The sequence below is a fragment of the Myripristis murdjan genome, chromosome 18 (genome assembly GCF_902150065.1).
Source record: "Myripristis murdjan chromosome 18, fMyrMur1.1, whole genome shotgun sequence".
In the NCBI taxonomy this organism is placed as follows: domain Eukaryota; kingdom Metazoa; phylum Chordata; class Actinopteri; order Holocentriformes; family Holocentridae; genus Myripristis; species Myripristis murdjan.
The window spans coordinates 27,021,435-27,045,803 of record NC_043997.1 but is presented as its reverse complement, the minus strand read 5'-3'; the positions used below and the strand labels follow the sequence as shown (position 1 = coordinate 27,045,803).

The following is a 24,369-nucleotide window of genomic DNA, read 5'->3' as shown; positions in this document are numbered from 1 at the left end:
ACACTTTTACTCTAGTAGTGTGGATCAGCACATCAGTATATTTTCCAGTATATGAAAAGTGGCAGTTCATTCTGTATTTTCCAGTATACTGTCATATGTTACCACAACATTATATTCAATATATACGTATTTCATTTATTTTGTTTGCATATGAAAGAAAAGTATTTTTCTGTTAATTAGTGATCAGTGTTTGTCAATGAAGCCTCGACTGATATAAACCAGAGGAAAATAATGTCTTTCACACTGTTACACACCAATAACTACGATACGTCAGCAAAAAATTACAAGACATTATGGCACATTATGTCTATTTAATTAATTATTATGATTTTATATTTAAATGAAATTACAAGAAATGTATTTACAAAAATGTAATTAAAGTTGTAACTTCTTGTAACTTGTTAACAACTCACAAGTAGATGATTTAATACAGTGACAGTTCATGTGCTTACATGTCATTGTCCTCAGCAGACAGACTGAGTGGCAGAACTTACAGTGATGTTCCTGGCCACGAACTCTGGGACCTCGTCATTGGTTGGGCTGATGATGATGTAGAAGGGCACGTCGACAGAGCTGCGTTTGCCGTCTGATAAACAGAACATGAGCTGGTCTGCTGTGGGCTCCATCCTCTGGTGTCTGGACTGGACGTAGTTCACATGGCCGTCCATGATGTCTTTGTAGGAAAAGGAGGCTGGGGGAGGGCAGGGAGACACCACAAAGGAGGAAACAGATGACTGGAGGAGAAACAACACTGTTTCATTTGGCTGATGAACACTGAATATCTCCACGAACGGTCAATCCCTCATGGACCATCAGCTTGAACACAGAGTCTAAACATTATCTATTCATCCTAAATCACTAAATCACAGTATCAAATATTTATTAATACATACAACAAATTGTCAAATGATTCAGTAAGTTCATCACCTCATGACTTGTGAAATAATATGATTTACATAAGAATTTTTGCCTAAAAAAAACACATGCAGTGTAAAGACCCCCTACAACACTGTTTAAACACTGTTACATGTTGAGGTACCTTTTACATGTAAGGAGGCACTCCTAATTGACAGCATGGATAGATGTTTCCAGCAGTTACAATGGAGTTTAACAACAGAAAAGGTTTCAGCAAACTAAAAAAATCAGGCCTCAAAGAGTGAGGCCTTCTTTCTAGAGCCGCGTTTTGCACCAATGATCAGCATGCTGCCATTTTTGGCAACCAACAAATTGGTTCCGTTCCACTGTGTGAACAGAATTTGGAATACTGAGCATTTTGACCAAAATTAAAATGACTGGAACCCAAAAAGTTGGTCTCCAACTGGAAGAAAAAACAGTAGGACCTGAAGTGGGAACTGTGATGACAACAGGAGAGGGCGTTATTCTACAGGGAAAGATGGAGACCACAGAGAAAGGCAATACAGCCACAAACAGTTTGTGTTATGTCTTGGAACGCACTGAACCTCTCAGACTGATGATTTAGAATGTCAGAGTATTCAAAGGTGTTTTTTTTTCTTTAATAATTCTTACCTATGCTTATTCCCATGTTGCTTTTCTCAAAGCCAGGACTGGGCAGAACATTTTCAATGTAGCCAAACTGTGGGGGAGACACCAAGCTGACCACCAGCTCCTCCAGGGCAGTGTCCATGTCCGAGGCCTTCAGATGAGAGACAGTGATGGGGGCAGTCCCACCTTCGTCCACCACAAATATGTCTCCTACAAACAAAACCAAAAAAACAGATCAAATATTGTTGCGTCTTCATGTTTGGTATGGACGTCAGCACCACTGAAAATGACGGTTCTTCCTCAACGTGGTTTCTGGGGTTTTAAATGAATGAATGGATGAATGAATGAACAAAAATAATCAATGAAATAATCACCCTGGCCACGGCCTCCCCACCCTGCTCCCCTCTGGGAGAAGGATGCGGCTGCTGCTGCTTTCCCCTCAATGGAAAAAACTCTCCCTCAATGACTCTGGCTTCCCTCCCACCCCTGCCCCCTAGTGGCACCGGCACAATGTCACTAGTAAAATGTTGCACTGGCCGAACTTAAACACTGCACTTTATATTGATATTATTTATCATATTTATTTTATGCATCATCATTGCACTGTGTTTTTTTGTGTTCTGTTACTTGTTGTGTGTTACTTGTGAAAAGAGAGTATTTAATGCACACACGAAAAAGCCGAAACAAATTCCTATGTGTGTTACACAATGGCAGATAAAGGATATCTGAATCTGAATCTGAATCTGAATCTGAATCATGGCTTGTCATATTTTCAGTATACTACTTTCAATATGTCAGTCATGCTTGTGTTGTGTTCTTGTCATTCACAGCTGTAACATTTTAATTGCATATACAGTATTCTGATTTTTTTTTAGCCATGATGTCCATAATCATCAAACTGAATTTCATATTTTTGATTTTATTTTCTCATACATTTTTTTTCCTTTATTGCTTATGCATTTATTGTTTATTGTAGAATTGATTGATTGATAGATTGATATGACACTGGTTGATATGACACTCTTAAAGGTGTAGTTCATCCATTTTAGTTGTTCTGTAGGACAGTAGTGGTGCTAGGCCTGTCACGATAACAAATTTTGCTGTGCAATTAACTGCGTCAGAAATTATTGCGATAAGCGATAATATTGCGTAATGTTGTGCTTGTAAGACTATTTTTTATTATTGTTGTAATTTTGACATTTTCAGACCATTCTTTAAACTTATATTAGGATAATAAAGGCATAATGACGCATAAAACAAGAAAATTTAAATATCCAAAATAAATAACACGTAAAAATACCAAAATAAATAAATAGAGACCTTATGAAAAATTGCACTTGAATAAAAACAACCAAAAACAATATTAAAAAATAGACTTTTTCTCTGTTAAGAAAAAAACTCTCAAAAACTACACACAACCAAAACAACCAAACACATATGGCCCTTTTCCTTTTATCTACTCGGCTCGACTCGGCTCGACTCTACTCGCCTCGACACGGTTTAGGTGGTTTTCCATTACAGTTGAGTAGCACCTCGCCGTGGGTGGAGTCGCCGGTGCACCGTCCAGCTCCCTGTGGATTCTTTGGGCCGCCACCAAGCTCAGAAAAGTCTCCACGTCTTTATTTGACCGCAGTCGCGGTTTGCTTGCCATTTTCCGACTTTGACAACTTCACTGACGATCAATGCGCACGGCCGCTGTTGCCGTCTTTTTTTTTTTTTTTAAATGTCGGGTTTTGTTTTCGTGCGGGAGTCGCTCTCGTCACTCCCTGTCCAATCAGTTGCCTGCACGGCGTTTACGTCACATTTTCAGCTCGACTCAGCTCGCTTGGAACCCCGGCTGAGTAGGTGCTAAAATGGGACCTGCTAGCAGGTACTACCACCTAATGGAAAAGCTCTTAAACCGAGTAGAGTCGAGCCAAGTCGAGCTGAGTAGGTACTAGTGGAAAAGGGGCATTAGAGTGCAGGGTCAAGTCAGCACAACATAGTGTATGGTCAAGCTCATGCAAGGGGTCATGTTTGAGCTTGACCACATATCTGTTGTAGCAGAGTAATAAGCGTGCACCATTTTGCACTCTCCCTTTTATATTTGGTCTGTCGATGAAACACCTCCGCTATTGCCGCCTGTTTGGCGGGGGTGCTTTGCGTCTTGGCTTGTAGTCCAATAATTTTAGGCCAAAATTGGGGTCAACCTAGGACAAATTGCAAGAGAAGCAAACTCAACTGATTCTGTATCCTCAGTATGTCCTGAGTGAGGGAAAAAAGGTCCCAAGAAATCCCAATGGTGGAAAGTTTTGAAAATCACCTATTTATGACCAAAAAACACTGTTTTTAACACACAGTGAATTAAAAGGTTACAATATATATAGTAACCTTGAATTAAAAGGTTACTATATAACAGTGTTTAAATATCTGTTCTGGCATTTATTTCTTATATTCCTTATTAGCGCATATCATATCAGATAATGTGTGATATGCATGTGTAAACTGAATAATTCAAAGAACTTGTAATTGACTTTTTTTCTTGTTTTTGTGTGTGTAATCAACTTGTGAATTTTTATAGTGATATCTGAAAGTAAAATGTTGAACCTCTTTCCCCTGCATGTTAAAAAGGCTGTTTTTTGGTATTATATGGTCATAAATAGGTAATTTTCAAAACTTTCCACCAATGGGATTTCTTGGGACTTTTTTCCCCTCACTCAGGACAAACTGAGGATACAAAATCAGTTGAGTTTTTTTCTCTTAAAATTTGTCCTAGGTTTTTTCATAAAATGACTGGACTATTGTTGTGTTTTTTTTTTTCTTAACTGGGAAAACTGTGCAGGGTGGCTGTGCTTTAGTTGCTCGTCCGTCTTTTAGTTTGGATAGTTTTAAAACAAAAGCGGCACACCGGCTCGTCCAGGTTACTGGGCTCCCCTCTCTCATTTGCTTTGAATCCAAAAAATCCCCACACGGGGGCTGTTGCATTTGGTTTGGTTCCATGTCGTTCTCGTTCGCTGTTTTCTCCGCCCCGTCTCTACCAAACGAGGATCACACTCATGGCCCCAACCCCCTCACAGAGACAAAGACACTCGATGACAAGAGCATTCCCTCCGTTCATTACGCTAATGAACCAGTAGTGGTGTTATCTTCCTCTCATTGTTACTGAGTGCTGGATACTGGCTGGCTGCTCCAAATGCTAACTGTTAGCCTCCTGCCATTCAGGTGGACTTCCCCTCGGCTAACATTTTTAAAAATAACCGCCCCACCTTAATCCACTAAACTATCTCTTTAATTAGTTCTATTGTCCATACTCCTGCTATTTGCACACACTCTTACTATTGTAATTCATACCTTTTCATAGTATTATTCATTACTTTTTTGACATAAGATTTTCCAAGGATTATTTGCTGCTACAGTTGCCCAATATCACCTCAGAGATTATGAAAGTTTTGTTTCATCTTTGTTGCAGTTTAAGCTCAGATTTTCAGATGGTGGCTCTCTGCACACTGAGAGCTGTATTTACTACCTGTTGTGAGGGCAGGTGGCTCACTGTCGACCGGATACACTGTTATTTTGAGGTCGTACACAGGCAGACTGTCCCGCAGATGGGCCGAGCCTCTGTTCTTCGTGGGATGTCCTCCACTGCAGCATAAAGGAGAGTTTTCTGTTTCTCCATCAGAGATGACAAAAGTGATGGTGTCATGTCGAGGGCTGAGTCCGATCTCCAGCCCTAGAAACACAATCACAAGTTTTTACAGATGGCCTCTATTCTGTTGTGTATTATACTTTTTCAGCAAACTAAGATATTTATAATTGAAATATCAACCTGCTTTGGAGAAAACAGATGTGACAGCAGTTACAGTTACATGCTAATACATGCTATTTCCCTACATACTATGATGTACATTTGTATATAACCTTAAAAATGAGTAAACACATTTTATTCACATCTGAATCAGCATACAATAAACATATTACTGCAGTCTAAATTTTCGTATTAGAGTCAGTTAATGTTAAGGGTCCCCTATAGACCAGTGGTAATCAGACTTCTTCATGCTCCAGGCCCCCAAGGTGACTTTCTTTAAGGTGTGGAAACCCTTTTAAGGTCATTTTGTACTGGGAGCCTGATATGAAAAGATAATTTGGTTTGTGTTACGAGTTAAATCATCTAGATGTCAGGCTTGAACACTGATGAATAGATTCAAAGCAGTGACAGTACAACATAATGTTAAAACGATCACTCATCCATTTTTACCCTAACAGTTTCTAGTAAATTAAAGGACCTGTGATAATATCTACAAAACATATGCACATATGTACATTTCTACTAATCTTTTCCCAAAGCTAGCAGTCATATTTTAGAACTCTAATATTACTTTTCCTCCCTTTTATCCAGCCATGGTCTCCATTTATTCCACTATGATATGAACCCAAAACTACACAAGCATACATTTCTGCTGAGGTAATGCCTTGAAAATGTATGAAAAATGTGTTTTGTGACTGGTTCAGACTGGTTTCCAATACACACACTTTAAAAACAGGCTCCTGGTAAGTTGTCCTTGGAACTCTTATTTTAATTCTGCCTGACAACAACGTTCTTCTCTCTCAGTCTTATAATGTGCCCAGTGTTTTTCCACTTGTGTCTGTATGTCTTCTATTAATGGTGCATTTATTAAAGATGAGGTGCATGAGACTATGATTACATGCAACAGTGTACCACTAAGAAAACCAGGTAATATCTACATTTTCCTTACAGTCCCTGTGCCAGAAAGTAGTTTGTGGTTTATGAATGGTGATGGCTTTGTTAGCTGCAGAAAGGTGGGTGTTTCAAAAATAAAATTTGAAAATCAAGGCATTTTAATTGTATGTTATGGAATTTTTAGTACACTTGCATGATTTCTAAAATGTTTTTTTGCTATGTAAAATATGAGGAAATTTAAAGTATAGTGAAATTAAAATATTCTTCTTTTAACTGTGAATCACCTGGAATGTCATCAAGGACCCCTGACCCCACCTTGAAAACCACTGCTGTGGACATCCAGGGCAGTAATAATCAATTCTATAATCTCAAACTGCATCATATCTATCATATCAGTGTTGGATGCGACTGACTAGACCAGATCTGATTTTTCATTAAATCCATGTACAGGCCTATCATTCAGCCATTAATACCTGTGTGTTTGTATGTGACGATGCCTGCAGTGATATCTGCTTGAACAAAGCGGTCGACCACAACGCCACCTCTGAGCACCACGCCATGATAAGGCTGACGGGCGATCAGGTAGGCCAGGCTGCTGTTGTCGCTGTCTGCATCAGTGGCGTAGATGTACTCAGCTGTGATGACAACTTCCTGTCCCTCTGCACAGCCAAGGATGGGTTTCAAACCGGCAACCAGCACTGGGACCTCATCATTGACCGGCGTCACCTGTAGAGAACATGCAGGTAGCTGTTAGTGCTCTGCTGCTGAAATTAGGCTTACAAATTTAATTGCTATCACAGCTTCCACAAATCGGTGAAATAGGTGGAATTACCTTAACTTGCAGAACAAAACTGACTGCATTAGTGCCGTCTGTAGCAGTGAATTCAATGTCGTCCTCAGTTGTTTCAGAGCCGTCATGATTATACCTGCATGCGCAAATCACAGAGATAAAAACACTTTGGTATGCCTCTAAATTCCAAACATTTAATGTGACCCTTCCGATCGAGGTAGATGGCCGCCCACCCAGAGCCAGGTTGTGCTTGAGGTTTTTTCCCCCAATTACATGTTCATAAGATTTAACCCAAAATGGAAAACTTATAAGAATGGCTGACTACTGTATTGCTAAGTGTCACTCTGTTATTTCCCATGTTGACAGTTCTACAATTAAATACTGACACAAAATCTCTCTGGGGAAAAATCTTATTCAGGTCCATAGCCCTAATGTGTGTGTATTTGTAAGTCCAGGACTCAAAAATATGAGAACCTGATTGACAATGGAGCACCTGGCTAAAAGGATTTTTTTTTTCTTTTAGTCTCGATTTTAATCCACATCCACATTTTAATCCACAAGAGATTTTAATCTCTTTGTTTAAGGATGACAACAAAAGTGTTAATGGCTAAGCATGGGGGGCTAACCACTCAGCTTTTTTTAAACTACACCTATTATGTTCAAGTTATAAAAAAAATGTGAAAAGTTGCTTTTTCACATTCAAACAAGGGTATGAATGTTTTTGAAGGAATTAGGAAAACCACATTAATTTCTCCTATTGGCGATCAATACATTTTGATCTGGACATATTGACAGCGCTAACAAATCAGAGACAAACGATGATGTGACTTCTTAGATATACAAAATGATCATAACACATCTGTTGGGACTGATTATTACCAGTGACTCAATAAGATTTCTCAGTTGCTGTAATCTATTTTGGAACAAAAATGTGCCTGTTTTTACTGTTTTCTCCTGATTTCCTTTCACAGTCTGACTTGCAATCACCACCAGCAGTCTGCTGTGATTTTCCCAGTTTGAAGCTCATATTTACGCTACAATAATCTGAAAGCAATAAGGCTGGGTGATTATGGACAAAATCAAATATCACAATTTGTTTGATTGAATACCTCAATATCTATTTTATGAAAACATTTTAGGGACGACCAATACAATATTTACACCCAAGAGATTTTTGATAAACAGTCATTAGTTATACTTAGTTATTATGACCAAGTAGGTTGAAGCGAATAACAGAGGTGGTACAACAGTCTAATAAATTCAGAAAACTACATTCCTCTATTGTAATACAGCTTTTGAAATCAAGATAACAGACGTCATGTCATGATGTCATGATATCCCAAATCCCACGCAATATAGTCTCATATCTACGATAGCGTAGTAGGGCCATTGTCGGGAGAAAAGAACGTTACAGAGCCGGGGGAGGGGGTTAATATTCTGACCAAAAACTCAGAATTTCCAAGATTAAATTCATTAATTTATTTATGAATTTATAATATCATTACTAATTAGCCTGTAAGTCAGATGAGTGCACTGTGACGTCTGACCTGACTTTAAGGCTCCTCAGGTCCTGCACAGTGAAAGCCTGGCCTGCCTTCAGAGGTGAGCTGCCCAGCTGCAGAGCGCCGTGCTGAGGTTCCCTCTGAAGCTCCACCTGCAGGGCCTCCTCCATGGAGTCGACGTCTGACAGCAGCACGTGTTCAGGACCCAGCCAGCACTGCGCCCCCTCATCCACTGTCAGAGAGTTACTGATGACCTGAGGGGAGAACATACTGCATCTACATTTCTTCCACATTTCCACATACCCACACTGCTGTCATCTTCATTCATTTTTTTTTAATATCAGTATGTTTAAGTGCTGTTTTCTGCAACCAACTAATGCTGTACCTTATTTTTCTTTCTTTTCCTCTCTCTATGTTGTTCATTCATGCATGCACTAATGTTCTTGAAAAGTTGGAATCATTGGTTGCATGACATTTAATACCTCCCTTTTGCTACACTCTTATTCATATTCCAACAATATAAAATAAGATTTACAAAAATCTGATTAAGGCCATTTATAAATGAGGGTATTTTAAAGACCTTTACAGAGATTTTTTATGTTTGGCTACATTTTTAAATCATGCAGGGGTACTAAATTCACAACATAAAATAAAAATCCTGCAATTTTCAACTTGGACTCTTTAGTTGAAACACCAACCTAATAATGTTTTGCTTGTGTGGCTAAAAGTTGTGGCCATTCATAAACCATGGAACTGATAATTGGTTGCGTAAAGCAAACATTTCCTCAAGGACTATTTTCCCTGGCGAAAGGACTGTTTCACTCCAACTAATTTCATGTCATCATAACACAACAGTGTTGCTGCTTTTAGGGAAAACTAATGTGAACGACTTTATTACAATGATGGAATACTGGTGTGATAGCAAAGTTCTAAAATATGACTGCAGAAGATTAGCAGAAATGTGAAGGATATATACATTTTGTATTCATTACACTAAACATGCAAAATCATTGGTATGGTTCTTTACACTTACTAATGTTGGTTGCATGACTGTATGTTTAAAGTACAAGTGTATGAATAAAAAGTATGGAAAAGAGAAATGAATTACATCATTAAAGGGCATGCAAAATGGGAACAGGAAGACATTTTGAAAGGAAAAAAAATTAATAAAAACCTGGCAATACTGAAATAAGATATAATATGAAAGTATATAAATACATTACAATTTATTTATGGTGTGTGTGAATACTTTCCAAATATGTTTACTCTAATCTATCACTATTACTGTCACAATGCTATGTAATAAATTCAATACTATTTCTGTTTTCACTATTAGCTCAAGTTTGGTCATGTCATGTCAGCCTGATGTTGTTGCATATTATACTGTACTGCACTGTACCTGTGGAGGCTGGTTATCCACTGGGAGCACTGTGATGTTAAAGCAGATTCCAGTAACTGTTCTGCCCTGCTGATTGGTTACAGAAAGAACAAACTGGATATGCTGGGCGTAAGGGCCGATGTCCATGATCGGAGGCATGTAGGCTACTTTCATGAAGTTCACCGCATGCTGTTAACAAGCAAACAAGCAAATTACTAACAGTTTCACATTAAATTACCATTGAATCATGACAATTGTGAGAATTTTTTACATTTTTTTTCCCACTGCTGGTTAGGGTTGAACAAATCTGCACATAAAATCCAGGAAAAGAATATGAAATCTAAAAGAATAGTTCACCTATTCTGAAAATTGTGATAATATTTCACTTCCCCCTAGCTGTTGTGTAGGACAGTAGTGGTGTTATATTCCTCTCATTGTTACTGAGTGCAGGATACTGGCTGGATGCTCCACATGCTAACTGTTAGCCTCCTGCCACTGAGGTGGATTTCTCTCCAGCTATCATTCTTTAGCATAACAACTCACTCCACTCAAACTACTCAATAAACAAAGTTTGAGTTTAGTGATGTGTGGCAGAATTTTATGGGCCAAATGGTCCAAAAAAAAAAAAAAAAAAAAAAAAGTATCATTAAAGTCATTTTAAAAAACAAATACCAGTGCTAGAACTATTGTCTTGAGCACTCTAACCTCCTTGTGAGCTGGTTGTCAGTTACAACCGTGGCTGGCAGGAGTGCATTGGAGGGGAGAAGAAGAAACAAGGAAACTAGTCATACTGTGTTATGCAGCTACTGGGATGTTCTGCAGCTAGACGATCCATAAACGCCCCACAGCCAAGAGACAGTGAGCTAACGAGGAGGAAACGTGAAGTTCCCTCGGTGTCCCTCTAATGAGGAATACTCAGAAGATGCCCTCTGAGATGCCCTTCCAAGTGAGAAAACACCATGAGGTGCCCTTGCGATGGAGAGAAAAAAAAATATCAGTAGAAAAAAAAAACATGCAGTATTCTACAGTCTCCCATTCCATGTGTCCAAGTGTTTGCCATATGTTTTTGCAAAGGGCCAGTAATTTAGGGCCTAAATTTTAGGCTAGTATCTTGCTAGCATGTTAATATAATCTGATGTAATCTGCATTGTCCCTGTTGTTTTATAGATAGCTCTGTTCCATTTTCAGCCTAGCTGAGGAGCTAGTAAACTTAACTGGAACTTAAGCAGAAGTGTAAACATCCTTCCCTAAGGAAATAATTTGAGAGTAATTCGCACAAAATCCTACAGGACTGTATGGTGTGGTGATAACTGCTTTTTCACTTAATTTAAGAGTGGCTTTAGGTGGTTACAGAATCTGAGCAAAACTAGCAGTGGTGTGCACATAGTAGTGGTATGTGCATTTTTACAAGCAATGCTTGTAAAGTGATGGTCAACCATCTTTGACTGGATCAAACAAGGGGAAGTAACCGGGAGGAAGTCCACCTCAATGGCAGGAGGCTAACAGTTAGCATTTAGAGCATCCAGCCAGTATCCAGCACTCAGTAATGATGAGGCAAAGATAGCACCACTATTGTCTTATGTAACAGTTTGACCTGTTGGAGTCTGAAAAAGTTACCTGTGTGAAAAGTCGCAGCACTGGTGCGTTGGAGTCTTTGGTAAATTTGGGTATGCTGTCAACCAGGAACAGCCTGCCTGCATCAGGACTGCTGCTCATCAAAAAAGAGCAAAGTTCAGTGCAGTGCTTCTCCACAGGCTCCTGTATGCTGTGATTTCTGAAGGTGAGGACATGCTAACCTGTGAAGACCAGTGTAGAAAGGTGGGGTGGTCACTGTGTACGTCAGCTCACTGTCTGGAGACTCCTGGTCAACAAAGTGAAGCTGCTGCCGTGTTAGATAGATGACCTCAGTCTCTTTGACCACGAGACAGCGACTAACACCAAGAACCTCTTTAGGTGGTTGGTCAGGTACAGGCTCGATATGCACCACAATCACCTGTAGAAGTGGAACATCACAGCAGATCAGTGAATCAGACATCAACCACAGTTCCTTGGTTATCAGATAAATATGAGTCCTTTTTGGATTGTTTTCATAATTTTAGAAGTAGGCAATGTCAGCAAAAAACATGAAGTGGGATTTTGAATGCCAGTGTTTGCCAGACTGCTCAAGCAAGGCTAGCCAAGAATCATGAATGACTGCTTGACTTCCAATGTTAAAATGTGAATATGTGAATATCCAGCTGATAAGACTAAGACTTGTACTGTATTTGGGTACGTAAAAAGGACCGGACACACATGAAGTGAGTTGTAATTTCAGGTGTCATTTGGTGTGCATGTTTGCTTGTATTTTGGATGTGCAGGGATTTATTCAGTTAAAATTTAGAATTTATTGCTTGTTCAGAATTTACTGCAAAATGTAGAATTAGGAAAATGGTGTTTCTGTTTCTGATGCACATTGTAATGGCAGTCCAGCTAAACTAGGCTTGCCTAGTCTTCGTTTTAAACTGCTCAAACACTGCTTTGCAGTTACAAAAGATTGCTTCATTCTTATATTGGCTGTAAACATTTAAAAAAAGAGTCCAGCTTTCATTTGTTTAATGATTAAATGACTGTACTTTAAAGATATATGATTGTTACCCACTTGAGGCTCAGACAGGTTGGGGGGATCATGGAAATCAGACAGCACCACCTCGAAAGAGTCATCGAACACTTCATTTCCGAGATGCCGGTAGAATACCACAGAATGGAACAGATCCCTCTGCAGGAAATGGCTGACAGGGTAACCTGAATTAAGAGGAACAGAAAGTTGGAATATGTTCAAGGTTAAGAGTAAAGAAACATCTTTGAGAAAGGTCCCTTTCCTGACCTGTGAGTCCTGGTCCTGGAATTTTCATGACCTCTCCTGCCTGGGGCGGGCGGGTGATGTTAAAGAGAATGTAGTCGTCACTGGAGTCCATGTCTGAAGCCTGGAGGATGGAGCCTCGTAGCAGAGCTGTCTGGCCCTCTGCCACCTCCAGCAGCATGTTGGTGATGAGGAAAGGAGGGCTGTCATCCTTTGGCAGGATGTTGATAGGGAACTTGTGCCGGGTCTGATGGCGGCCGTCGGTGATGCGGAAGATAACATAGTCTTTAGTGGAGTCGCTGTCATCGTGGTGATAGCGAACCACACCAGCTTTGATGTCACTGACAGTGAACATGAAGCCCTTTCCACCTGGACATCACATTCATATGACAGGATTAGTACTGAAACTATACACCACCCTCTCTTGTTAGCTTGACATTTAGAATTATCGCAATTACTCTAATAATATTTGGAGGGGGATGAGGGCCCTGCTTGAGATATGAAAGACATTTGATTGGTTACATTCCTCTGGCCATTATTTTCTGCAATACCTCTGACAGTCAGCCTGCCATGCTGCAGACCATCCACAGTGATGATGCGAACAGCATTAAGGTTGTCATTATCCACAATCTGGAGCTGCTCCCATGTGACTGGACGAGATTGGCCCTCTAAAAGACTGAGACCTATAAAATACATGGAAACATATTCAGTTATGCAATATCCTTAGCTCTTGGACATCAGATGTGGTCCTTAAAATGATAGTTTGGATTCTTATTCATACAGTGGTATTTGCTACTCCAAGGGAGTATAATAGACCCACCAAGAATGGTCCTTTAAAATCTTCACTGTCACAAGAAGGAGAGCTTCAACTTAACTTGAAACAGGACTGCCAGGGTAATTTCCACCACCCTCACTCTAAAGCCATGTTTAATGGACTAACACAAAGATGCATACCTTTACATGTAGGGTTACTTCTTTCTGATAACATATCACAAGGGCACTAATATTCAAGTATAAATACGACATAGACACAAATTAAATCCAAGGTGATGCATTTTACCAAAGGAACAGTGTGAGAGTGGTAAAAACATTTAATTTTGGAGTGCCATTGGGGGGCCCTGTGTAGAGAGGATCTCCAACATCAGACTTGCATTTGGGCAAACTAGAAAGCACTCATTACAGCACATACCACTGCCAACACTATGCAATTGTCAAGATATGCCAGTTTCACAAGTTGGGTATTTACTAAAGGTTAATCATTCCCACAACCATGTCCAACCTTTCCATCAAGTTTCATGCAATCAATTACTAACTTTTAGAGATATCCTGCTAACAAACAAACAGACAAATGGAATGGGATGAAAACATAACCCTCATCCAACTCTGCTGGCAGAGTCGAATCAATAGCATCTCAATGAGCAGAGATGAGATGTTCCCCTCTGCTTTTATCCCTATACCTACCCATGTTCCAGGACACTCTGGGTGCATTGGTGTCTGCATTCCTCACAGACATGTGAACAATCATTGATGGGCTCTTCTCAAAGAAAAAATCATGGACCTCAAGCTCTACCTGTGAAGGAAGATTGCAAACATTTTCAGGCAATGCTAATGTTCACTTTAGATACTGTTAAACGGGTAGAGAATCACCAGCAAGGGAAACACTACCTCATAGTTCCTGCGTTGGGTGTGAGAAGAGTTAGGAGGCTGATACCCTATGAGCATGTCATTGAGATCCAGCCATGTGAAGGACGAGATTGGACGAGTGTGATCAGAGAGATGTGTAATGAATCCCTCTGCAGGGGGTCTGGTGATGTTGAAAACCAAAAGCTGCTTCGGAGTTTCCTCATCTTCAGCATCCAGAGTAGCAGTGGAGAGTGGTGTGAGGATGAACTGGTCCACTTCCAGAATAAACATGGACATGAAGGATGGCTTAGGTGGCTGGTTGGGCACAGCGCCCAGTATCCGCACTGGTATCCAGGCCTGTTCCGACTACACACCAGGGACAAACAGAGAAATGGTGATGATGACCAAGTGATGGCTGAAATAGGCACAGAACTTCACAAAGGAGCAACGAAATATATTGCTAACCAGTTAGTAGTGGTATTTACCCTTTGAACCCTTTGTTTTCTCTCTTGTAACATCTTACTAATTTCATGCTAATTTTGGGGTCTCAGGCATTTAAACACAAGAAATCTGACATCCATCAGCACTAATCTGATATTTAAATATATAACCTTAGTAATTATAAAAAAATACTTTTCTGTCTATCAATCAATAGATAATTTTCTTGCTAATGTTCTGATGATTTTCTTGTGATTGTTTTGCCTTTTTTTGCTACTACTCAGGTAATTGTTTTTGCAAATTTTCTGATCACCTATTTTCCCATTCGTGTGAAAGAAATCAGGTGAATTTTCTCAGGTTAAAGGGTTAAACGTTATTAGAACAGCAGAAAGCACAACAGAAAATACCTGGTATATGCTGCCACTCCTAGTGTCCCTGAGGTCCAGTCTGATTGCGATGTAGTCTACGTCTGGAGATGGAGGGTCTATGTGCTGATACCTGAGTCCCATCATCAGGAAGTCATCACAGGGAATTTTGGTTATCTTGATCAGCTTCAGGCCTTTCAGGCAGTCTTCAGTTTTACACATTGCTCTGGCTTTATTTTCTGAAAAATCAAAAAAGGTTAAATCTGCTTTTGTGCTTTTATGATAGATGCCAAACCAATAGATAATCACTATGGTGTGAAACATTTTCTGGAAAAAGTTCGCAAGGGCGTCAATTTGCTAAACTTTGCCAATTTCAGTGCATCTAATATCATGTACCATCAAAACTTCCAAACCTGCTGATACTTCACAAAATTTCTGATCTGACTTGAAATTAATATTTGGTCAGGGTGATCAATGTAATCAGTTATTAGTCATAGGTCCGCAACCTATCCATGGAGAAAAGGTAGAAAACCTCTAACTGAAAGTGAAGTAGATAAGACACGATGATGGGAAATGGGTATATCGGAAAGGTAACTTAAGGCAATATGTCTGTGAAGATTAAGATGTTAGTTATCCAGGTCACAGGATATCAAGAGGTAGTTAGTCAAAAGTAACTGGACTTGTTTATGTTAAGGATGTTTCTCCACTCACCCAAGTCGTTCTTTACGACTTGGATGGATCCAGACATTGTCTGGATCCTCAGAGGTGCTCATGCTCCTCAGAGGTTTAAATTTCTCGGAGTCCCCACTAGTCATTACAGCTGATTAAGGCCATGTCCACACTAAGCCGGATACATTTTTTCTCCATTTTAGCCTTATATCAACACCAAGTTGACGTTTTCCATCCAGAAGAAGGAGCTTTTCGGAAATAGTCAACAAAGTTTGCTAATCTGAAAGTGCCTGCCTGGTATTTCCATGTGGATAAAGAGAGATTTCTGAACACAGTCTTGTAAGATTGTCATGTGATCTAGCATAATGCTTCTGCCTTCCACATTGGAGTGGAAGTTGTGTAGGCACACGCTTGCTCAATAGGAGACACTGTCAAATTACAGGTTTCTCAGTGTGGACAGTGGGCTTGTAGAAAATGGTCTGAAACAGTATGAAAATGCTAGGCAGCGTTTTACCCTTCCATCCATACACAAAAGTGTGTAAATCTGAAAACAGTGGCCTGGTCTTTCTCGTGTGGATGGGGAAAATGGAGCTTTCTCAAATGACGTAATTGATGACATAAGTTTGTCAGTGATCTACCAAATACTTCCATGTTCCACATTGTAGAGCAGAAGTGGCATAGATGTGCCCATGCACAAAAGGGGCCTGTGTGTGTTATGGGTGTTTCAGTGTGGACAGTGGCCTTTTGGATTTCAGATTACATGACGATCTTACATCATTGTTTTCAGAACGCTGTGTCCCCCATCAACATTGAAATGTCAGGCTGATGATTTCAGATTTACGCATCCTCTTACAGAGCTCCTTTTTCTTGGTGCGGAAAACTCTAACTTTAACTGTGGATTCGGCCTAAGCCTCTTGGAGATGAGTTGCAAAACGTTTTCAAGACAACCAAATCCAGCTGCCTTTGACTTACTACTTCTTGGTAAATTAAGGCACTTGATCACAAAAAACCTCAACGCAATGTCTTACACATCATAGACTGAAGACACAGGTTAATGTAAGCATATCCAAGGGGGGATTTTCACAGCTGTCATACTTTGCCATGCTCAGCTGCAACACATGCAGTTTCATACATCACCTAGTTGCTTGCGTAAGGGGATGAAGCTTTCTGGCTCATCCCCTCTGGTGGTGGGCTGGTCCGGTTCTCCGGTGACCAGCTGGCCGTGGGCAGGGAGGTGGCTATCATGGCTGCTCAGATGGATGCTACACTCCAGGGTGGACCGCCTCTCGTAGTGGAAAGACACCACGTTACCATCCACAGCATCAGACAGGCCGTAGAGCTCAGGAACCTCCAGGGATTTGGGTCCCAGCTTGATGATGGTGCATTCAGGTTCCATAATGTCCACATGGAGAGAAAAATCCTCCATGTATGTCTCATTGTCAGTGAACCTGGACAAAAAGCCATATGGCTGTCACACTGGTCATCTGGTCATCAGGTAATTTGACAACAGCATCATTCATATTGTAAATATTAGCCACTCTTTGATTTTCTCTGTGGCAGTATCTTGTCCTGCTGTTGTTTTGCACACATCATTTTGCGATCAACGCTTTTTCATACTTTCAAATATGCTACTTTTAAAACTGTTAATTTCATACCTATAAATAATGCGTATTTGCTCTATTCTGATATCCTGCTACAACAAACAAATTTTTCAGCAGGGATCAAAATCAATCTTTATTGTTATTTTAAAAGCTCTATATGATTAACCACACGTTCCTTTTAATATTTACGGGAACTTTACAGCTTAAATGCAAAGAATATGGGCACAGTCTGATATAGGCAAACTAAAAAGAAAATATGAGTGAGTCTTGTCACTGTATAATTTATTTAAGGAAAAATGGTTCCATTTTATGTAGAAGACTCCTAACTGAAATTCATGTGCAGTAATACTGTTTTAGGGCTGTTTAGTTGCTGTACCTGTACAGTCGAAGCTTCACAGAGTCCTCCTTTAATATTGGACAGCCGTTATGTACATACTTGACCTCATCAGCCAGGTAATGGCAGTCAAAGACCTAAAATGTGATGGGATGAGGTGCATCATTATTATCAGCTTTACAGTAAATCAGCACAACAGGACATGTAGAACTTACTGGTTCATTTGTTAGATCAGTTTACTCGTCTGTTCAGACAGAGCACTGGGTTTTTGGTTGACTTAAGCAATAGAACATGTAAGGCCATGTATTACAGTAAATAATGTCACTGCTGTGATTTGGTAGCAGGCCGTACATTGTCACAGCCATGATGTTATTTATTTATATTTGCTATAACACAGAGGCTTTGAGTATTCCATTGCTTTTGTACAAGAGTAACGGTTTTTGTTGCAATAATATTGTTCACTGTTCACTGTCACTTGTCTCAAATAGCATGCTAAAAAGTTGCAATTACTTGTTTTATTGCTCCAATTAAAAGTTTAGTTCCCAAAACCGAAACTACAGCCATTCTGAGTGGTAGACTATGTACAGCCTACATGAAGTTTTACATTTGTGACAATGTTGTGCTCTAGCCAACTGGTGGATGTCTGTTTTGTAGATCCTCATTTCCTCTCCACTTTTTTGGACTCATCTTTTGTGACTGCTTTGTGACTTTAATTGCTAATCTTATGAAAAGTAACATTTGCCCTGTTTTCTTTGTCAGACTCATAATCCAAACCAAAAGTTAGATTTGCTGACGTATCCATTGTAAGCAACATGGAGAGTGTTTGCATACTTGATTTTGTATACTAGCACCTACTTAGATCACTAACTAGTCCAACTGTTGCATTAATAAAGATGGTAGTTTTCAAACACACTCATAAATATAATAAATCATTAATAGATTAATACCTGTAAATGAATGAAAACAAAAATGTCCTCAATTCAGTATAGCTGATGCAGCCAGATTTATTTTTGGAACTATCTGAGGACAGCAATCATGCTTTCATATTTTTCATGACTGGTATCTTTCATTTCCTATAGAACTAGTTCAAAACAGTATGTTTTTTTTTAAATATATTTCCTCCAAATTTTACTAATTTTCTTCAGAAAACTGTTAGACATAACTGCGTAAAATTTAGGATTAATAACCATTTTGTTTTAAAGCTGCTAGAGAGTTTTCAGTTTTTCATTTTTGAGATGAAACACATTCTCATTCCCAGGTCATTAAAGACTGCAGCTTTGTCACGGCTGTTTGGCGTCTGATAGTGATGCTAAGGGCCCTTCAGCATCAGAACGCATTGGGCTTTCTCACTTGTATCATGAGTTAGTGTCACGTGGTTACATTTAGGCAACAAAACCTTTTGGTTAAGATTAGGGGATTTTTTTTTTTTTTTTTGGTTTGAGCAGAAAAAACACTTAGTTAAGGGTTGAGAAAAAAAAAAACACTTGGTTAAGGTTAGGTTTAGGCATAGAAATGGAAGCCGGACACGGTCGTGGACACACACGAGAGGTCTCACTGGACATGTGCAGACTTTCTCACTCTTTATACTACATCACCATCCCCAGTGTTTCATACTGGCGCCAAAGGGTGCCTTTGGGTTCTAATGGGTGCCTTTGGTGTCAGTTTCAGATGTGAAAGGGCCGTGACCAAGCTGCGTGATTTGACACCCTGCATAGAATGAGAATGGGCTGTGAGATATGAATGTGACATACTATCACCCAACATAGAATATGATTAAGTGAAGCATCAGAGTTACTGATCTACCATGGGCATATGAATGATTTTAGTGCCCATGTTCTCATCACATAATGGCTGATCTGAGCACTGGGACAGTCTCCCAAAAACTTGTTGTATTCCTTCACAGCTTAATTAAAGGACTTAAGGCCTCACTTGTTGCAAAGTAAGCCAAGTTAAATCCTTAAGTCTTCAGTGCAACTCTAAACATATAAAATGCCTCAACCACCAATCATCTGGACCATTCAGCAGCTGCCTGCATCTGTCAGCACCAAGTTATTAGAGAGGAGACGGCCGGTCTACCTGCAACACAATGGAAGGAGTATAGAGAATGCTTTCCTCCTCAGCAGTCCTTTCTTTTCTACACATAAAAGCTGGACTGCCTTGCTTTGCATTGCCACTGCACTGTTTTGAATACACTACTTCTCATTACTGCAGTAATACAGCACTTACGCAAAACAGTGAGCTAATTTTTGTTTGTATGGTTTTTTTTATTAACTGATCAAACTTTGGTAGAGTGTTGTATAGCTGTACAGTACAGTTACCTGGGTATAGATCCTCATTAGCTGCTCTGTGCTCTCCTGGGCTGCTAATCCACAATACTGTATTTCTATCTCTCCATTCACTTCCGTAGCAAAAAAGCTCCCAAAATAACACTTTTACCACATAAACAAACACAACCAAATCAGAGTGTGTCAATAAAAAAACAAGTTCTGACACCCATTTTGTGTTTGTGGTGTAATTACAATTATTTGTGAAAGCACCATTTTAGTACTATGCAAACATTATCTGCAGAAGCTACCTATCTGGTATGCTTTCCAGCTTAAATTGGAAAATAACAAGAAAAGAGTCATTTAATTTAGTCAAAAATGGGTTCTGGAATATTATTATTATTATTATTATTGTTGTTGTTGTTGTTGTTGTTGTTGTTGTTGTTGTTTGGTCCATTGGTCACCTCATCCAATACGTGATGAGAGGACTGGCACCAAAATGTAGGACTAGTTTACATACTGTGTGCTAATGCAGTACTATGTTCACCAGATAGAGCTGTACCAGACAAAATTTTGATTTTGGCCCACTGGTCATCTTATCTGTTATCTGATCTGAACAGGACAAATGGGCCAAAAAGAAAAAAAAAAAAGTGTGCAGTTATTTACATACTCATTTCTGAAGCCTTTTAAGAAAGGGATTATACTTTTCTAGCATTATATTAAAAGTGCACTGAGCAAAATTGAACATGGTCGAAATGAGGACCATTTAGACTCAAATGACACACAATGATGAGAACCATGTAAGACTCACCCATACATTATTCATAGTTAAAATTTACTATGAAAGTCTGATGATGACAAGTGATTCAGAGAAAAGAAGCAGTGCTCACAGATTTATTTTATGAATCTTCATCGTGAAATTTCCGCATGATTTTCCCACAATACTGTTTGGTATATATTTCTACGCTTTGATGACGCTACCCCAGTTCTCTAAAAAAAATCATTGTAACATCAATGATTCATTGTTCTTCCTTTTTAATCCTTCATACTCTTGTATACAATTTGACTCTTCTATCTCTTGTGCTCCTTTGCTCTTTTTGATACAGTTTTTTTTTTTTTTTTTTTTTTTTTTCTGATTGCTTAGGCACTGTCTTTGCAACTATTGGCTATTTTTGCAAAACTCTACAAACTAACTATAAAACCTCACACCAAACCAGCAAAATAAAATATATATCTTGCAAAAGCAAACAAAAGCAAACTTTGCAATCCTTGCAAAACTCTTCACATACTTTTAAAAACTCACATTTAAACACATTTACACGACAATACACAACACAAAAACCGTCATTTCAATAAGCACCAAATACACACTGATAGTAGAAATGAAAAATACTTTTTTCTGTCTGGCAGCAGTTTGCAATAAAGTTTTGTACTACACAAACACACACACACACACACACACACACACACACACACAGATATCCAAATGTTTAAAGTATGAATGTGTATTCTGAAAATAACACACTATCAGTACAAATAAGGGGATTTTTTTTCTCCAAATTTACCACTGTAACTGTAAACACTAGCAGTGATTCTTGACGCTCTATCTCTGAAAGCATGAACACATGTAACCGATGCATTTACCATGTGTGTCAAACTGAATGCATGTTTTCTGCTTTACACTCACTTTGTCATTTTATAACGCACTTTTTGCAAAACTCTAAACACAGCTCACTGTTTTTCACCCAGTTTGCAATTTAATAACACACTGCTGGCAAAACTGTTAACACTGGTCTCTATACTGGCACACTATTTTGCCAGTTGCTTTTCCACATTTACACATGTGAAAACATTGTTACATGAATAATGAGTTCACTCACATATCAGAGCTCAAGCAATAGGCAAACATCTGGTTGGGCAACAATGAAGGTCAATACTGGACAGAAGGGAAGAGGAGAGAGAACTAGACAAGGACGAGGAGCAGGAGCAGGAGGAGGAGGAGGAGGAGGAGGAAGAGGGGGTGATGAAGAGGGTGGTGAAGATGAAGTCTAATTTCCAGACCCATATTTTTGTCTTTTACTACATGTATGACAAACTGCTGCTTTGCTTACAGAAAAAGCAAAAGCCACAAGTGTGTTTCATTTCCACTATCAGTGACTATGTTTACATGCACACCATATTCCGATTCGGTCAATATTCTGGTTATGGTAATATTCTGAATAAGGTGTTTATATGTGCTGCAGCAACTGGAATATTCCGTTTACATGTTACTTGGCATATTCCCATGTTTCGGCATATTCCATGCTCTTATTTAATGCAACACTCAACCTGTGGGGGGCAGCAATACGCCTATAGGCAGGGGCGCCATATATGGGGGAAAAGTTAGGACAATTCCAAGGGCCCTTGCCTGACAGCGGCCCCAAAAAATAGGTAAAAACTAATGTAAAATTATTAAACCATCATTGAGTAAATATATATATATATATATATATATATATATATATATATATATATTATTTTTTTATTTTATTTTATTTTTTTTCATGGGGCCCAAACTTCCCAGCGGTGCCCCTGCCTAAAGGCGTCTGGTCTGCTGGAAATACAGAAGATGATGTTGCTATTTCTGTGTTTTCTCCCATCAATATACTCCATGATAATTAAGTCTTTCATTAGCTGAAGGCACACTGCAGTCTCCTCCTCACTCCAAAAATGCTGGCTCTTGCTGCTTTTCGTGTTGTTTGTGTTGTTCTTGTTCTCCCCGCTTACAGTAACCATAGCAACAAAGATGCCCCAGGATTCATTGTCAATCGAGCATGTGCAGACGTAACTGAATATTCCAGTACGGAGCATTTTCCGATTAAGGTGTTTACATGGCACGATATTCCGGTTGGAACAGGCATATGCCAGGGGTCTGATTTGGATTATTCTCCAACAGGAACATGACCTTAATCGGGTTCGGTGCGTGTTTACATGACTCGTGCACAACCGGAATATTGAGGATATTCTGAATAATACAGGAATATGGTGTGCATGCAAACATGGTCAGTATGTAGTTGGTGCTTGGTGTGCTTATCCAAATGATGGTGTGTGTGTCGTCTATTGACACAGACATACAGGTTTCTAAAAGAGGAGTGGAGAGTTTTATGATTTTTGCAAGAATTGTTTGCTTTTGTAAGAAATATCTATTGTTTTGCTGGTTTGGTGTTAGGTTTGTGGTTAGTGAGTAGAGTTTTGCAAAAATAGCCAATAGTTGCAAAGACAGTGCCTAAGCAATCAGATAAAACTGTAACACAAAACTAATAATTTATTACACTGTCCCTTACATGTTAACTGTCAAACAGTGTTTTGGGAACAAAATGCACAGCTTGAAATTCTGCAGCTATACTAGTTTTTATCACTGATGTTGACACCTGGAACAAAAGGGGAGTTGACAAGGAAGAAGATTTTTCCATCACCTGAGGTGAGAGTCTTCCCACTCGCTGAGTTATGGGCTCATTTAAAACGACTTCCACCTTGCATGCATCCTTCTGACGAGGAATATGGAACTGCAGGTTGCCCTCCTGAAGGTAGGCTGACTGACCCCGCTTCACCTTTAAACCCTTATTGACTTTGACAAGGGAAGCATGTGATGAGCAGGCCACTCCCAGCAGAAGCATTGTCAGCAACATCCAGGCCAGGCTTTGACCCCGTGAAGCCGTCGCTGTCATCGTATGAGAGGAATGGCTCTAAACAAGTGTACAGAGGCAGTTTAGATGAAAATTTCAACAGGGGTTTGTCAGTAAAGTGAGGGATGTCTTTCCTCTCAAGATGAAGATGGATGCTCTGGTGCTGGTATGTTGCTCGTGGCTGCATGCGGTTGGGAGTTTTTCCTGGCTCACATTGTTGGTCAGGCACTGGGAAAGAAATCAAAGTGTTAGAGTAAACATTTTTTATATATGTAGGAATAAATATCAGCTTTGCTATTGTGTCTCGCTGATTGAAAGAGATAAGATGTGATTTTTAACCACATCAGTTGGAGCTTCATTGTAAGGCTTGGTGCTAAGTTAACCCTGTGTGTGTTTATACAGCTTTCTACATCTGTTCAGCTTTCTGAGAAGACAAGAAGGTGAGCGCCTATCTGTTCATCCTTTGAGACCTGAGCAAATTCACTTTATTTCATTCAAAAACACGAGGGAAAAGAGACAAGGAGCAAATTAGTACAACAATTCAGAGAAAAGAAGAAAGTTACCAGAAAAATGGAAGAAAAAACACACCAGAAAATCACAAAACAGTCATTCACAAAAATCACAAAATCAATTATAAAAAAAAATTACAAGAAAAGTTAACAAACATTTAATTTAATATTAATAGTGCCTCACATAGTGCCTCACATGGCAGTTTGTGTT

General features: G+C 39.4%; 1 protein-coding gene across 1 annotated transcript in view; it reads right to left on the bottom strand.

Annotated features, from left to right (window-relative positions):
• The window catches only part of frem1a (Fras1 related extracellular matrix 1a), a 41,978-nt gene extending 18,326 nt beyond the window's left edge, over window positions 1-23,652 (bottom strand). The window contains exons 1-18 of the mRNA XM_030075556.1: window positions 23,440-23,652; window positions 17,763-17,857; window positions 16,923-17,233; window positions 15,159-15,379; window positions 14,356-14,679; window positions 14,152-14,260; window positions 13,242-13,373; window positions 12,715-13,059; window positions 12,490-12,632; window positions 11,648-11,844; window positions 11,469-11,559; window positions 9,873-10,040; window positions 8,519-8,727; window positions 7,014-7,107; window positions 6,655-6,907; window positions 5,009-5,212; window positions 1,528-1,713; window positions 495-691 (exon numbers count right to left, since the gene is read on the bottom strand). Of these exons, the coding sequence (XP_029931416.1) occupies window positions 495-691; window positions 1,528-1,713; window positions 5,009-5,212; window positions 6,655-6,907; window positions 7,014-7,107; window positions 8,519-8,727; window positions 9,873-10,040; window positions 11,469-11,559; window positions 11,648-11,844; window positions 12,490-12,632; window positions 12,715-13,059; window positions 13,242-13,373; window positions 14,152-14,260; window positions 14,356-14,679; window positions 15,159-15,379; window positions 16,923-17,233; window positions 17,763-17,857; window positions 23,440-23,652 (3,492 nt within the window). The remainder of the gene's footprint in view (window positions 1-494; window positions 692-1,527; window positions 1,714-5,008; window positions 5,213-6,654; window positions 6,908-7,013; window positions 7,108-8,518; window positions 8,728-9,872; window positions 10,041-11,468; window positions 11,560-11,647; window positions 11,845-12,489; window positions 12,633-12,714; window positions 13,060-13,241; window positions 13,374-14,151; window positions 14,261-14,355; window positions 14,680-15,158; window positions 15,380-16,922; window positions 17,234-17,762; window positions 17,858-23,439) is intronic.
• Window positions 23,653-24,369: the final 717 nt, after the last annotated feature.